This window comes from Mytilus galloprovincialis, chromosome 6, assembly GCF_965363235.1.
Source record: "Mytilus galloprovincialis chromosome 6, xbMytGall1.hap1.1, whole genome shotgun sequence".
NCBI lineage: Eukaryota > Metazoa > Mollusca > Bivalvia > Mytilida > Mytilidae > Mytilus > Mytilus galloprovincialis.
In genome coordinates, this window is record NC_134843.1 from 8,830,420 (window position 1) to 8,847,712 (window position 17,293).

Sequence of the window (17,293 nt, forward strand, 5' to 3'; positions counted from 1 at the left end):
ACAGTACAAGTTACATTGAATACAGGAGAAGTCACATTGGCTACAGTAGAAGTCGTATTGGCTACAGTAGAAATCATATTGGGTACAGTAGAAATCATATTGGCTGCAGTAGAAGTTACATGGTCTGCAGTAGAAGTCATATTGGCTACAGAAGAAGTCATATTGGATACAGTAGAAGTCATATTGGCTGCAGTAAAAGTCATATTGGCTACAGTAATAGTTTCGGCGGCTACAGTAGAGTCACATTGGCCGCATCGGTTAACGGGTACAGGTAACGTTCTTTATCGCTTTAGTAAGCGCTGTCGTAACATCTTCTGTTAAATTTTCGTTGTCCACTTCACCAGATAGCATTGGTTGTCACTACGGTTTCAATTTAAGCAACACAGATCTCCATAACACCAAGGAGGCAAATATCAGTGATGTCTGCAGTTGGAGTCATATCAAGGCCGCTCTCTATTGCACATTGATATCATGATAGTATGTCCATTCAATTCACCTCCTAACTTAACATATTCCTTTTCGATTGATTTGTAAATGTTTTAAATTAATCGTTCAACTGAAATAAAATGTGCCAGTAGCTCTTCCCATGAAATATATATTAAATGTTATGTTACAACGTATTTCAGATTTAATAATAGCACTTTACAATTTTTCAGGATGTACCTCCATTTATTGTCTCTACACTTTCTAAATTCAATTATATTTGCCTTATGAATATGTATCGAGATTGGTATTGGTTGATAAAGATAAATCAACCATTAGAATTGCATGAAATAACTTCCAATCCATATATTGTAGGAAACCAATCAGCGATAAGACTCTCCTATATCGCTAATTAATTGTTGAAAGTGCTTATGCTTGTATGTTGTTTTTTTTTTTTCATTTGTTCTATACGACGCTAATTAATCGTTGAAAATGCTTATGCTTATATGTTTTTTTTTCTCATTTGTTCTATAGGATGCATTTTAGATAATATAAAATTATACCTTTTTCGTTCGAAAGTAATTGTTAATTTACAGCTTCATATGTTGAAAATATTACCCTTGAAAAAATTGAAAACAAACAGCAAAACAAATTGAATGTTGGACGTTGAAAAAAAGTTGAATGTTGGAAAACGAATAATGAATACTGAAATCGAATATTGAATTTTGAATACGTATTACTCTCAGTGAAGAGACGCGAAGAATGCATAAAGGATATTCAAAATCATGAATTGAAAATGAACTGACAATGCAGCGATAAAAACAATGCATCGGTAAAAACACAAAAAAGATCAAAAGACAAACAGCAGTATGCAAATCACAACTTAGAAAAGTCTGAGATTGAAGTTCTCGAACCTATATTTGGAAGCTCGTGTTATTTTTATGTTGATACGTGTATAATAGGAAAAATAACAGAAATACCGAATTCAAGTCCCTCATCAAATGTCAAAATCCAAAGTTCAAACACCTCAAACGAATGGAAAACAACTGTTGTATTACTAAAATGGTACATGCATTTTCTTATGTAGAAAAGGTTGGATTAAACCTGGTTTTATAGCTAGCTAAACCTCTAACTTCGACAGTTGCAAAAAATATACCAATATATTAACAACAATGTGTAAACAAAACAAACAGACATGATGATGTAATTATATTTTAATCTTGTTCACTAGGGCTCTCAATTTTAAAATTACAATATTAAAAGTTAATAGCAGAGTGTTTGTAATACAAAACTAAGAGTATGTCTTTATGGTTCCGACTATGATTGACATAGAAATAAGAAGATATGGTATGAGTACCAATGAGACAACTCTCCATCAAAGTCAAAATGTATAAAAAAAAAAGTAAATAAGTTAAGTCTTGTTGTACTGTTTCACCACCGAGAAACAAAAAACATTTATGAACCACATCAACAAACGACAACCACTGAACAACAGGCTCCTGACTTAGGACTGGTGTAAGCAAATGCAGCGGGTTTAAACGTTTCAACAGGCGCCAACCTTCACCCTTACCTTGAACAGTAGTGTAACATTACAACATAGAAATACACACTATAAAATGTCAATTAAAATGGCTTAACTCAATCAAAAAGACATTAAAACAAAAACAAGTAAACATTCACCGAACGAATAAATTTGATATATGACACAATATAAATATAACATCAATAGAAAAAAGGGAGATCCCTGTGATTAAGTGTTTTAACGCCATGGATAGTCAAAGAACACATAACTTGTGAACGCCAAAATAAAAGCATCTATAATAGGCAATAGTCAGTTAACATTTAACCTTATAATTAATATGTATCAGGTTATATATATAGATGAAGCAATCTCTATGTAGAAATAAACGTGGTTGTGTATTTATATATTCATTATTAAAGACTGCAAAGTAGTTATGTTTCAATTTCTTGACGACAAAATCGATATGTGTGCCAATGTAAACAATATTTAAAGGCATCGGTGATGTTTTTATTTCTGGGTTTTTAACAAACAATTCGGAATATCTCCATAAACTAGCATTACGTATCTCAATATCATATATTTGTCATTTAAACATAAAATACTATTTTGGAGAAATATATTTTTTTTTGTTTTGAAAGAAAATGCATTTAATTTCTCACTCAAATACTGTCAACATTAACTTTAGTTTTATTATTGTGTTCGAGAACAGTATTTTATTCATGTTTTCGGCATTCCGAAGACCTTTGGTGATATGTGCATCGAAAATATTTACGAACAGAGCATGAAACTGAATAAAACATAGATTTTTTTTTAATTTTACAGTGGCTAAAATTATGAATGTACTCCTTCAACGGGTTAAAATACAAAAATGTGACTAAAGAAATTTTTTACGGTCAAACGAAACTTAAAACAATCCTTAATTGTTAATTTAAAAAAAATGTGTAGTCGTTTTTTTAGGTATATTCAGTTCATTAATTAGCGTCATTTTCTTTGGCAGTGCAGTCTTCTTCTTTTGCATATTTATATATCTGTTGCTATGTAATCTGTTGTGTAATAATAAGTAATAACAGTCATTTAATCACTATTGGTACATTGTTGGGAACTTTTTTGATTAATCTAAAGTCATACTTGTCTGGCTATAGTGCCTAATTATCCTTTATTCATATGATGACAGGCAAAACTTATTTATCTGTTTTGCTATTGCTAAAACTCTATTAATCAAGTGACAGCATATTTGATTAACAAGAAGATTGCTTCTACTCACTCATTATAGTTATCAGGATTGAAATTATGAGACTTATCAGTGACGTTCGAAAAAAAAGTTCAAAAGGCCAAATAAATTGAAGAACGTTGGGTCCTCAAATTACGGACGTTTTTGCCAGATACAGCTAAGGTATCAAATGCTTAATAGAGTCCATAAAATGAAATTCAAAAATTTCAGATGCTTTCTCGAATTTTCCTAAAAAAATATTTGCATGTTTTAAAACATGCACATAACAGTTATTCATAAAAAAAAATAAAGAAAATATCACATGAAAATCATGCATCCAATCGCAGAGCTCTAAACTTGACTACCTTCTTCTTATTAAGGTACACAAAAGACCAACATAACGACAGAAAAAAAGGAAATACTCCGTACTTTTCCCCTATCGCTAAACTACTGCTGTCGGAATTATCATGTATATGCATACGATATAACCAAACCATGAAAATTCATATCCCTATCGGGTTTTGACTAACACCTTTTGTTCATTTAATATTTATCAGTTAATAAAAAAAAAAAACAGGTAGCTGTAGTATAACATGTACAAAAGAGGTTTATTTTTACATGTCAAAAAATTGAAGGAATTAAAAAAAATAATAAAAGGATTATTCATATGTCCAATTTTTTGCCTATTTTATTTAATGTGTCTGTTTAGTTAACGCATCAATGTAAATATAACGGAATTTGATGAGACTGTCATCAAAATGAGAGGGTTAGCGCTATAAAACCAGGTTTAATCCACCATTTTCTACATTTGAAAATGCCTGTACCAAGTCAGGAATAAGACAGTTCTTATCCATTCGTTTTTACGCGTTTTGTTATTTGATTTTGCCATGTGATTGTGGACTTTCCGAATTGATTTTCCTCTAAGTTCAGTATTTTTGTGATTTTACTTTTTGATTATTAATGCTCGGCATGACAAATTACTTCACTTTATTCGCAATTCCTGTTTTGCTGTAAAAAAAAAAAAAAAAAGAAGAGATGTCTTACCAGATTTATCCTTTTTACTGGCTATTTGATAATCTTCATCTAATCAACATGAGGGTATTTACATCAGAAAATGCCTGTACCAATAGTTATCAAAGGCACCAGGCTTATCATTTGTTACGCCAGACGCGCGTTTCGTCTACATAAAACTCATCAGTGACGCTCATATCAAAATAGTTAAAAGCCAAACAAGTATAAAATTGAAGAGCATTGGGGACGCAAAACTCAAAAAAGTGTGCCAAATACAGCTACGGTAATCAGTCAGGAATATAACAGTTGTTATTCATTTATTTGATGTGTTTGAGCGCTTAATTTTGCCATTGTTTTAGGGACTTTCCGTTTTGAATTTTCCTCGGAATTCGGGGTTTTTGTGATTTTACTTTTTATTCAAACTTTCATAAAATGACGACACAATAAATAAAGGCAACCGTACGTAGTATATCAGTGTCCAAAAGTCATAAATCTATTTGGAGAAAACAAATCCAGGTAAAAAAAACAAAAACCAAGGGAAAAAACATCAACTTTATGAGAAAAATAAAGGAAAATCACGGAAGTGCAACAAAAACAAATGTCAGTGTTGAAGGCCTTACTTTAACAGACAGTGTTAACTTTTTATTGTGATTGTGATTTAGATGGACAGTTGTCTAATTGGCACTCATACCACATCTTCTTAATTTAAAAAAAGAAATTTCTGTTGAAATAACTTATTCAAAAGGATATTATCAAATCAACGCTTTTATGCAAAACTTTGAATCTGCAAATGGGTGTGTCCTCAACCAAGACATATGTGCAAACCAGTATTAATGTTTGAAATACAGGTATAAGATTCCTGGAGGAATCTAATAAAACAGACATGACTTTCTGGTAGATATCGTTTTCATGGCTGTATACCAATGTCTATAAAGTAGATAAACTAAAGAACTGATTTGAAATAACAAATACTTTTTTGTACCTTGTAACTGTATTAAAAAAAAAAGTATTAATTCTATATATTTTTTTACAGATAATGATATTCATTATTAGAAAACATATTTCAACACAATGACTCGTTATCAAATCTCCACTGCGAGACGTTGATAAGATTAATATATGCATGTGGAACTATACGCATATTTCAAATAGAAATAATAATAGAAATCGGAATAACATACATAATCAACAGAAAATTGGTTATAACAGACACTTAACAAGAACAAGTTCTTTGAAATTATAAGGTGTGTGCAGTAATAATAAAATAAATATTATTATATAGTAGTAAAAATGTAACGGACATTTAACGGTATCAAATTTCGCTGGAATTGACAATTTTTATGGATTACATAAGTTCTGAATATTCGGATACCCGATATTAACTTACATGTTACAGAATATTAGCAACCTGATTTTGCTGCAATAATTAGGGATTGAGTGCTCTGATATTTTGTATCAATTTTAATGAAAATAACCTGGTAATAACCATGCACTGTAGAAATAATTAATTTAGTCTATTTCGTATCTTGTCTTGCCTTTAGAAATTAACTTTAAGGGTTAGTTCAGAAATTAACTGCATTTAAAAAGTTATCATTTCAATTTTCAACTTTCCAAATTTGTGTAGCATTATTTCATTACCGCCTGTATGGAGTATCTAACTAACGGTTAATGCAAAGGTGTGTAGGGCTGTGAACTGACTGAATTTGATTAAAGATTGGACTATTATAAAGGGTATATTCTTTTAGGAGTTTTGGCTAGATAACTATTTTTTTTTATGTCAAAATAATGGGATTTGTATGAATGCCAATGAGGCAACTATCCACCAGAATTCAACTGAAGTGGTTGTCAACAAATATAGGCGTTTTTAATGCTTTGCTTTTGCTGAAAGTAGCATTGTCGGCCATAATTTGACCCAAATTCTTAGATTTTATTCATACCAGACTAGAACACATATCCTATTTATAAAAAGTCAAAAAAATGAGAATAAACAACACATGGACTCGTAAATTATATCAGCAATTCGTGTGTATTTTACATATCTAGTTTGTTTCATATAGAATCTATTTTTTTTTTACAGAAACCATCATATTATCAATCGAGATGACCGCCGGAGACTACCATGTGTCTAGTCTCGATTATCCAGACGCTCCATATGCATATGTTATTGTTTGCTGTAAGAACGATAGACTCTGGTGCATCGAGACTACCATTTGTCATATAACTCAATATAACCAAAAATATAAATAGTTGGATTGACCTAATTGATAATGACTTTTTTGTGTCTGAAAGTCAATGAAATGGTTTTAAAATCTGCTGGCTCCAATACTTCACTTTCCAATGTTGATGTTATTTTCCTTTTTATTAATGCACATGCTGACTACAACATGCTGTTCACAGGTGCAACCGGTCATCACTAAAGTTCACATTATGGTAAATTTCATAAGAAAAGCCAAATAATACATCAGCGATACTTTACTATATATGAGAAGTTGTGGCATGATTGCCAATGAGACAACTCTCCATCTACTAGTAATTCACAATTTGTAAAAAAAAAAAAAAAAAAAAAACACACTATAGGTCAACGTATATGTACCTTCTTCAACAAGGAGCATTTGCTCACACCGAACAGTAAGCTATAAAAGGCCCCAAAATGACTAGTGTAAAACCATTTAAACAGGAAAACCAACAGTAGTATCTATATATAAAAAACGAGAAACGAGAAACACTTATGAACCACATCAGCAATCGACATCCACTGAACATAAGATTCCTGAATTAATACAGGTCTAAACAAATGCAGCTGGTTTACATGTTTTCAAAGGTACCAACCTTCAACCTTACCTGAAACAATAATGTAACATAGAAAGACACATTTATGATAAAATGTCAATTGAAATGGCTTAATTCAATCAAAGGACATATTAATTAACACAAGCAAGTGAATTTACAATCAACGAATACATTTAATCTTTGACACAATGTAAATACAAAATCAATAAAATAAGGGGTGATGTTAATAATAATGTTAAACAATATCAGAAAGACACCATATTTTTTTTGACAAAATGCAGCAAAATAAAATATTATACACAAGTAAATGAAAACAATTTTGTTGTAAGGTATACAGTAATGGAAAACAGTCAGAAATATGTTTTACAAAATAAACCGGTTTTTTTTTTTTGGTCCATAGTACGAGAATATAAGTGAAAATTTATAGTCATACCAAATACTTATCAAAACTGGTATACATTAAAAATAGAGAGGCGAGATATAACACTAAATAAGTAAACATTGAATAACAAAAAGCATTACATATTGTATCAACAAGTCAAATTAACAGGAAATCATACGATTTGAGAGTACTCGCAGTTCCTGAAATATGGGTCAAGATGCAATCATGCAAAATCTACTTTATTTTGACGATATTGTTACAAACTGATCGCTAAAAGCGATTTTTTCCCCTCTATATACCGTCTTTATAAATGTTTGAAACCATACAAAAATCATATCTAATTTGTGTCGTATAGAATCTAGTTGAACATGTAACGCATTTGCTTATCCTGTAACAGACAAGAAATTGAGGATGAATACCATTTCTTCTCAATCTGTCCATGCTATAAATCATTAAGGGATACCTATATACAAAATATTAATAAAAATCTTAATTTCAATTTTATTAAATTGCAGTCCACTATAACACTAAATCATTTGACTGTACTTTTAAATAGCAGTCTACCAGTCATTATAAAAATCACCATAAAGTATATTAATGATTGTCTTTTATTAAGAACATCTGTATAACTTTTTTTTTAATATGCAACCTAATTTTTGTTTGTGTTCTTTTTTATAATTGTTCATGAACATTAACAATGTGTAAACTGTTGATATTTATAGCCTTTTTCTTCTTCACTGTGAATACCACTGTCACTCTAATATAGTTATAATCAATTTAACTATTGTCAGTTTATTGTTTTAATTTTGTATGCCATAACCATTTAATGTAAATGTGTTTGTGCGAATAAAATATTGTCTATCAGTGGCGGATGCAGGAATTTTCGAAAGGGGGGGTGCTAGCCCAGGGCAAAGGGGGGGTGCAGGGGGGGTGCAAACATATGTCCCGATTCAAATGCATTGATCGGCCAAAATAAAGGGGGGGTGCGGACCCCCGGAACCCCCCCTCTGGATCCGCCACTGTCTATTGTCTATTGTAATCAGAGACGAATATATTTCTCTGATGTAACTATATTTTAAAAAAATGCCTTTTTTCATTCTTTTATTATCAAGGATTTGTATAGAATCCAAGGATTTGTATAGTATTTAAAAATTTTACATGATGTATGACGGCATTGTTATGTTTCCACACTTTTAACTTATGTTTACACGTGGTCATGGTAAAGTTCACAATATGGAACGCCGGAACTTAAGATAACAGTCACATGACCACATAGCACGTGATGGTGTAGCGGATAACCAACAAACGAACAAACTGGCCAGGCATTTGGAGTTTGACCTATGGGATTTCCTGGGAAACCCCTGCCATAATTGTTATCTAATAATATGAGTGACAGTTCATCAAACTGTGATGATGTTGGTAAGAAACTAAGTATTGAAATAAATCGGTCAACACGTCCGCATCATCGTTAACCCAAAAATATTATTTTATCAGACTGGCTTATGCAAGAACTAATGTCCTCAATGAACAATACTTTTTCGACAAAGTACTTTTAACTTTACTTAAGACTGCTTTATTGTATATCATATATTGAAATAATTTAAAACGTATCCTGAAATAGACAACCAAATTGTTGACAGGTTTTTCTTTGTGATCAGGGAAAATGACAGAGGAAAAAAGTTCCGAATGTAATCTCAGCGTTACAGCGATAGAGGTTTTTTTTTAATAACGAATACTGGATTTGGATCTGTAGTTATTATTTCGTTTTTTTTTGTTTGTTTGCAGTTTGCAATGGCATTTGTGTTATTTTAGTTGAACAATCCCTTACTTTAACACCCCATGCATTTTGAAGCCTGTAATATTATATGTAGACTTACATAGTCCTTCAGTGCCTGAGTCTGAAAGTCATGGGATAATTTAGTCCAAATAGTGTAGCTTATGATGTCTAGAAAGGCTATTTTTTTCTTCTTTGACGCTTTCCTAGGATGTCCTAGGGAAGACGTCCAAGAAAATTCAAATAGCCTTTATAGAACTTTTTTTTCTAGTAAAATTACATGAATGGGTTTGGACTTCATTATCAACAAGGAACCTTGGTGTCTGAGTGGCTTAAGTTGTCAAACAACTATGTCACTAGCCTGTAAACCCTGATGTTGTGTTTTAGAATCCAGCACAGGGCAGGTGCACTAGACTCAAATCTTAATTGAGTAGGATTCTCTCCGGGCTAACAGGCTTCCTCCACTAATAAAAACTGACCGCCTCAAAATAGAACAAAAGTGTTGAAGATTTCTTTAAACATTAATCAATCAATCAATTCATTATCTAGTATACTAAATCTGTGGGTAATGAATTTTATAATCAGACTCTTGCACACATGTCAATTCACATTTACATTTAAAAAAAGGAATTATTTAAATCTGGAATAATTTTAATTCTGGTCCTGGAAATTTGATGAAAACTAACCCAATTTAGGAGGGTTAGTCATGCATGCAAGACTTACACAAGGGGGTAGTTAGTTCATACTGGAGTAGCAGTGAAAGTAGAATAAATCATAGCCATGTGCACATGTCTAACCCTGTTTTCAATATACATAATTTTGAGGGTTTCCAAAGCAAACCATTACACTTTGCCTTTGATTTATGTGGGACTGGAGTATTTTTTTAATCTTAGTTAGCAGTACATGTACCTCTAGTTTTATCTGTAAAAAATGTGGATATAGAAAAGATGTTCTGTCTGTTCAAACACACAAACCTGGCAGTGTTCTCCCTAAATATTTCATATAGCATCCTGGTTGACAGGTGAAATTGAAATACCATCTTGTTTCTAAAAAATATAGCATCACAACATAACATAATCTATACGAAAACCACTTCAGATAGCATCACATTTAAGATTATAGCATCACATTACCATGATGCTAAAAGGCTCTGGGGAGAACACTGCCTGGACACATAACCTATATATTTTACCTACTGTGTCCTTCTTTAGAAAAATATGTGTTTCAAATACATGTAGCAGTCATTACCTGCAGTCTGGGCAAAAATTGTAAAAAAATGTTGACATCTTTTGTAGATTTCAACTGCTATTTTAGACTAAGAGCCAGTCATACATTATTGATATCACACAATATTGGAAAATAGACAATAATTGATATCCCCCAATTACCTTTTAAAGCCTCCTCTGCAAATATTTCTTTGATGTTTTGACTTTTGAGATTATTCTTACTTTAATTACTCTGATCTTGGAAATTAAAGCTCTTATAGTGATCTATCAAAAATATGGAAAAATTAAGTAGCCTAACTCAAATTTTAGGTGCCATCCCTGACTACATTTTTTACATTGTAACTACCTAAAGGAAACTTATGCTTGAATATACTGTACAGTGTTCTCCCCAGATTCAGTTAGTCTTTAATGGTTTTTTTTAGTATTTTAGTTCATTTACATGTTTCTGAGTTTACTGTAGTGTCCATTTTGCTGAACTTGTAAACAATATTGTTAAGGGGCCAGCTGAAGCCTGCCTCTAGGAGCAGGATTTTCTCTCTGAATTAAGACACATTGGTGGCCTAGGGCAGTTTCTGCTATTTGGTTTGTTGTTTCTTTAACACCTTCCCTGTTTACATTCTCAATTCTATGTAGGTAAATGAAATTTATTATTAGAGTATAAAGTTTCTTTGTTTCTAAGCTATAAGATATAATATATTGTATGAACAAATGTGAATTTTAGAAGAGATTTATGTATATCATACAATTTTTTTTTTTTATCTTTGAGTTCTGCATTGGTAAAATTTCGATTATGATGTCAAATTTTCTTGCTGTTCTCTGAACTTTCTATTTTGATGTTAAGAAAAAAAAAATGACCATGTCTGATGACATGACATACAAAGAACACAACTTTATCATTGGAAATGAAAGATAAAAAAGATAAATTATTTCTTCACATTGTCTATAAAGAGAACTCTTTCCGCCACCTAGAATTAGGCAATACTATATTTTACTTTAGGTAGCAATAAACAGTTAGGAAAACATTTTAAAATTTGTTGTCATAAATTTTACCATCCCCTTTTCATTGCTTTCTTGCAATATTAAGCTTATTGTTTGCGTCATATATGTGCATATGTATGTAATCAGAATCTTTCATAGATTTTATATTCAGTATATAAAAAGGTAAAATATCATTTCTTTTGAATGTATCCATGGCAACAATCTGCATTTATTTGCTATAAAATATTGCAAAAAGGGGGGGGGGAAAGATGTCACAAATTACCCAAAAATTTGGCTAAAAGAAGAATTTCAATCGCTTGAAGTAATACCTTATCTGAAACAGTTTACATATATCGTTCAGAAAATTTAATTAAATCATATATGTCTTTCATCTCATTTTTTTATACGACCGCAAAATTTGAAAAATTTTTCGTCGTATATTGCTATCACATTGGCGTCGTCGTCGTCAGAATACTTTTAGTTTTCGCACTCTAACTTTAGTAAAAGTGAATGGAAATCTATGAAATTTTAACACAAGGTTTATGACCACAAAAGGAAGGTTGGTATTGATTTTGGGAGTTTTGGTCCCAACATTTTAGGAATTAGGGGCCAAAAAGGGCCCAAATAAGCATTTTCTTGGTTTTCGCACTATAACTTTAGTTTAAGTTAATAGAAATCTATGAAATTTTGACACAAGGTTTATGACCACAAAAGAACGGTTGGGATTGATTTTGGGAGTTTTGGTTTCAACAGTTTAGGAATTAGGGGCCAAAAAAGGGCCCAAAAAAGCATTATTCTTGGTTTTCGCACAATAACTTTAGTTTAAGTAAATAGAAATCAATGAAATTTAAATACAATGTTAATGACTACAAAAGGAAGGTTGGTATTGATTTTGGGAGTTTAGGTCCCAACAGTTTAGGAATTAGGGGCCAAAAAGGGACCCAAATAAGCATTTTTCTTGGTTTTCGCACCATAACGTTAGTATAAGTAAATAGAAATCTATGAAATTTAAACACAAGGTTTATGACTATAAAAGGAAGGTTGGTATTGATTTTGGGAGTTTTGGTCCCAACAGAATAAGGGGCCCAAAGGGTCCAAAATTAAACTTTGTTTGATTTCATCAAAATTGAATAATTGGGGTTCTTTGATATGCCGAATCTAACTGTCATGACTGTGTATGTAGATTCTTAACTTTTGGTCCCGTATTCAAATTGGTCTACATTAAGGTCCAAAGGGTCCAAAATTAAACTTAGTTTGATTTTGACAAAAAATGAATCAGTTAGGTTCTTTGATATGCTGAATCTAAAAATGTACTTAGATTCTTGATTAGTGGCCCAGTTTTCAAGTTGGTCCTAATCGGGGTCCAAAATTAAACTTTGTTTGATTTCATCAAAAATTGAATAAATGGGGTTCTTTGATATACCAAATCTAACAGTGTATGTAGATTCTTCATTTTTGGTCCTGTTTTCAAATTGGTCTACACTAAAGTCCAAAGGGTCCAAAATTAAACTTAGTCTGATTTTAACAAAAATTGAAATCTTGGGGTTCTTTGATATGCTGAATCCAAAAATGTACTTAGATTTTTAGCTCACCTGGCCCAAAGGGCCAAGTGAGCTTTTCCCATCACTTGGCGTCCGTCGTCCGTCGTCCGTCGTCTGTCGTCGTCTGTCGTCGTTAACTTTTACAAAAATCTTCTCCTCTGAAACTACTGGGCCAAATTACACCAAACTTGGCCAAAATCATCATTGGGGTATTTAGTTTAAAAAATGTGTCTGGTGACCCGGCCAACCATCCAAGATGGCCGCCATGGCTAAAAATAGAACATAGGGGTAAAATGCAGTTTTTGGCTTATAACTCAAAAACCAAAGCATTTAGAGCAAATCTGACATGGGGTAAACTTGTGTAACAGGTCAAGATCTATCTGCCCTGAAATTTTCAGATAAATCGGATAACCTGTTGTTGGGTTGCTGCCCCTGAATTAGTAATTTTAAGGAAATTTTGCTGTTTTTGGTTATTATCTTGAATATTATTATAGATAGAGATAAACTGTAAACAGCAATAATGTTCAGCAAAGTAATATTTACAAATAAGTCAACATGACCGAAATGGTCAGTTGACCCCTTTAGGAGTTATTGCCCTTTATAGTCAATTTTTAACCATTTTTCGTAAATCTTAGTAATCTTTTACAAAAATCTTCTTCTCTGAAACTACCTGGCCAAATCAATCCAAACTTGGCCACAACCATCTTTGGGGTATGTAGTTTGAAACATGTGTCCAGTGACCCAGCCATCCAATCAAGATGGCTGCCATGGCTAAAAATAGAACCTTGGGTAAAATGCAGTTTTTGGCTTATAACTCAAAAACCAAAGCATTTAGAGTAAATCTGACGTGAGGTAAATTTGTTTATCAGGTCAAGATCTACCTGCCCTGAAATTTTCAGATGAATTGGACAACCCGGTTTTGGGTTGCTGCCCCAGAATAAGTAATTTTAATGAAATTTTGCTGTTTTTTGTTATTATCTTGAATATTAGTATAGATAGAGATAAACTGTAAACAGCAATAATGTTCAGCAAAAAAAGATTTACAAATAAGTCAACATGACCGAAATGGTCAGTTGACCCCTTTAGGAGTTATTGCCCTTAATAGTCAATTTTTAACCATTTTTCGTAAATCTTAGTAATCTTTTACATCTTCTCCTCTGAAACTACTTGGCCAAAATCATCATTGGGGTATCTTGTTTAAAAAATGTGTCCGGTGACCCGGCCAACCATCCAAGATGGCCGCCATGGCTAAAAATAGAACATAGGGGTAAAATGCAGTTTTGGGCTTATAACTCAAAAACCAAAGCATTTAGAGCAAATCTGACATGGGGTAAAATTGTGTAACAGGTCAAGATCTATCTGCCCTGAAATTTTCAGATAAATTGGATAACCTGTTGTTGGGTTGCTGCCCCTGAATTAGTAATTTTAAGGAAATTTTGCTGTTTTTGGTTATTATCTTGAATATTGTTATAGATAGAGATAACTTGTAAACAGCAATAATGTTCAGCTAAGTAAGATCTAGAAATAAGTCAACATGACCAAAATCGTCAGTTGACCCCTTAAGGAGTTGTTGCCCATTTTATTCAATCTTTAACAATTTTCACTAATTTGGTAAATTTTTGTAAATTTTTACAAAATATTTTTCGCTGTATCTAAAGGTCCAAGTTTATTATAGATAGAGAAAATTCTAAGTACCAAGAATGTTCAGTAAAGTAAGATCTACAAACACATCACTATCAGCAAAACACAATTTTGTCATGAATCCATCTGTGTCCTTTGTTTAATATGCACATAGACCAAGGTGAGCGACACAGGCTCTTTAGAGCCTCTAGTTTATTATGGGCCCAGTTTTCAAGTTGGTCCAAATCAGGATCTAAAATTATTATATTAAGTATTGTGCAATAGCAAGTCTTTTCAATTGCACAGTATTGCGCAATGGCAAGAAATATCTAATTGCACAATATTATGAAATAGCAAATTTTTTTTTAATTAGAGTTATCTTTCTTTGTCCAGAATAGTAAGCAAGAAATATCTAATTGCAAAATATTGTGCAATAGCAAGATTTTTTTTTAATTGGAGTTATCTTTCTTTGTCCAGAATCAACTTAAATCTTTGTTAAATATACAATATACAATGTATATTCACTTTTTACTACCAACTGATAAATTAAAATAATCTTTACCATTCAGTGATAACAAGCAGTTTTTTTACATCTTAATATTTTATGATGTATTTAAATGAGTAGTTATTGTTGCAAACTCCATTAGAAATTTTAATTGAGATTAGTTTTGGAATAAGGGAAAGGGGGATGTGATTAAAAAAATTGGGTTCAATTTTTCTCATTTGAAATTTCATAAATAAAAAAGAAAATTTCTTCAAACATTTTTTTGACAGGATTAATATTCAACAGCATAGTGAATTGCTCTAAGAGAAAACAAAAATTTTAAGTTCATTAGAACACATTCATTCTGTGTCAGAAACCTATGCTGTGTCAACTATTTAATCACAATCCAAATTTAGAGCTGAATCCAGCTTGAATGTTGTGTCCATACTTGCCCCAACCGTTCAGGGTTCAACCTCTGCGGTCGTATAAAGCTACGCCCTGCGGAGCATCTGGTTGTAAAATTTCGTCAAAAAATTCGTGCAGAAAAAAAGTGTTTGTAAACATTACATTAATTTCTGGACCAATGGCTGGTCTAGCTATGAAAATACGGAGAGTCAAACAGAAAATAGCCCATAAAACATGTTAAAAATAATCTTGATGTTCTTATAAACCATCTTTGAAGGCTAAATTAGTACTCAGTTGTCTAAAAATTAATTTTATTTCACAATTACTTTCATCCACTGAGGCTATAATGCAAAAATAAACTAACTGTGTATTGCTACCTTAGTCTGCAGTTTAATTTTTGATGATTAAAATATCTTGGCAAACCTTGTGTTTGAATATGAAAATTAAACTGTCTTGAGTGCAGAAATATTATATTACACTTGATGAAGTGGTAGAATCTATATTTATAATTGTTTTCATTAAGTATACATGTACTTGTTTCATTACATTCAGTAGGCATTACATTAGTTAATTTGGTCATTTGTTTTCAGGTCTTTCTTCTGCTATCATCTGTTTGTCTGTCTTGTTTGAGATTGTGGTTTGATTTAAGTAAATGTACCATGTTAGAATACATGTAGATAAGGTTATGACCTTTTGAAAAATATATACATATATATATGCCAAATTATGCTTTGATCAAGATTCTTGGGTAAACGTAATAATAATAGGAAGTGAGCGTGCATTGAGCTGGATGTACAATGTATATATACTTGTTTGTTATATATTTTTCTCTCCTTAATGGGAGGACGGGAGGAGACCCCTGAAAACGGGATTATTGTTATCCCGTCTGGAGGTTCACAAATTGTATGTGTTTTTCTTGTTCAGTATTGTTCACCCATTGATTAGACAAAAAAGGGGGAATATAGAGATTTAAAAAGAAAAGTTCAACTCAAGCACACATGTATGGGCATGTCCAAAGTCATGAACATTGTCAGATATAATAATAGTTTTGTATATTATCTTAAAAACCACTATAAAAAGAGAAAATGTGACAAGGGAATACTTTTAAAATTCTGAGATCAGCCACCTGTCAGTAACTGTCAAAACTGTCTGATCACTTTTTAAACAATGTAGGATTCTGATCCCTCCATGGATTGGAATGGGATACCCAGTGTGAAAAGTATCATTTTACTACATTTATGAATTTTTGCATTATAACTATTTATTTTTGCTAAGGTATCTGACACTTTTTGCAGAATTGTGTTATCTTTGTTTTTTTTTTCTCTCAGTTGAAAAGTATATACATGATGTATTATCAGTTTAAATGAATTTAAGAATACATGTATATGGCATGTGTGAAATAAAGTATTTTTAAAGATGGGGAGGGTCACCGACTATTACTTACTTAGTCCTAAAAATAGACATGATGACATATATTATAATTTTGCAGTGTCAAGAAGAATGTTTTATTTTTGTTTTTGTTATGTTGCCTAGATTTTAAGTTTAAATAAATCGAAAATTAATCCACATCAATAACTAGAAGTATCTGCTCATTATATGTTAATATGCTCTTCAACATCATACTTTATTAGGCTTTTTTTACTTTACTTGATTCCAGCATCACTGATGTCTGTGATGAGTCTTTTGTAGATGAAATGTATGTCTGGCATATTGATTTTAAGCCTGGTATAGCTATGATGTGTGTATTATTAATTACAGTGTAAATACAGGAAACTTCAGTTAAAAAAGGTTATAATGGCATTCTTATTTAAGTTCAAAATAAAGGACTTTCATTAATTGACCTATATGGATAAAAATTTATATGTTATTTCTGGTTATGATTCTTCCAGGCACGAGGCAGACTTCCTTTCATATCAATAAAGACTGA

At 31.8% G+C, this 17,293-nt stretch overlaps 1 protein-coding gene across 1 annotated transcript in view; it reads left to right on the forward strand.

Moving 5' to 3' along the window:
* The first annotated feature begins 8,597 nt into the window (after window positions 1–8,597).
* The window catches only part of LOC143078858 (hepatocyte nuclear factor 4-gamma-like), a 40,894-nt gene continuing 32,198 nt past the window's right edge, over window positions 8,598–17,293 (forward strand). Inside the window, exon 1 of the mRNA XM_076253873.1 lies at window positions 8,598–8,757. Coding sequence (XP_076109988.1) covers window positions 8,724–8,757 — 34 coding nt within the window. The 5' untranslated portion in view covers window positions 8,598–8,723. The remainder of the gene's footprint in view (window positions 8,758–17,293) is intronic.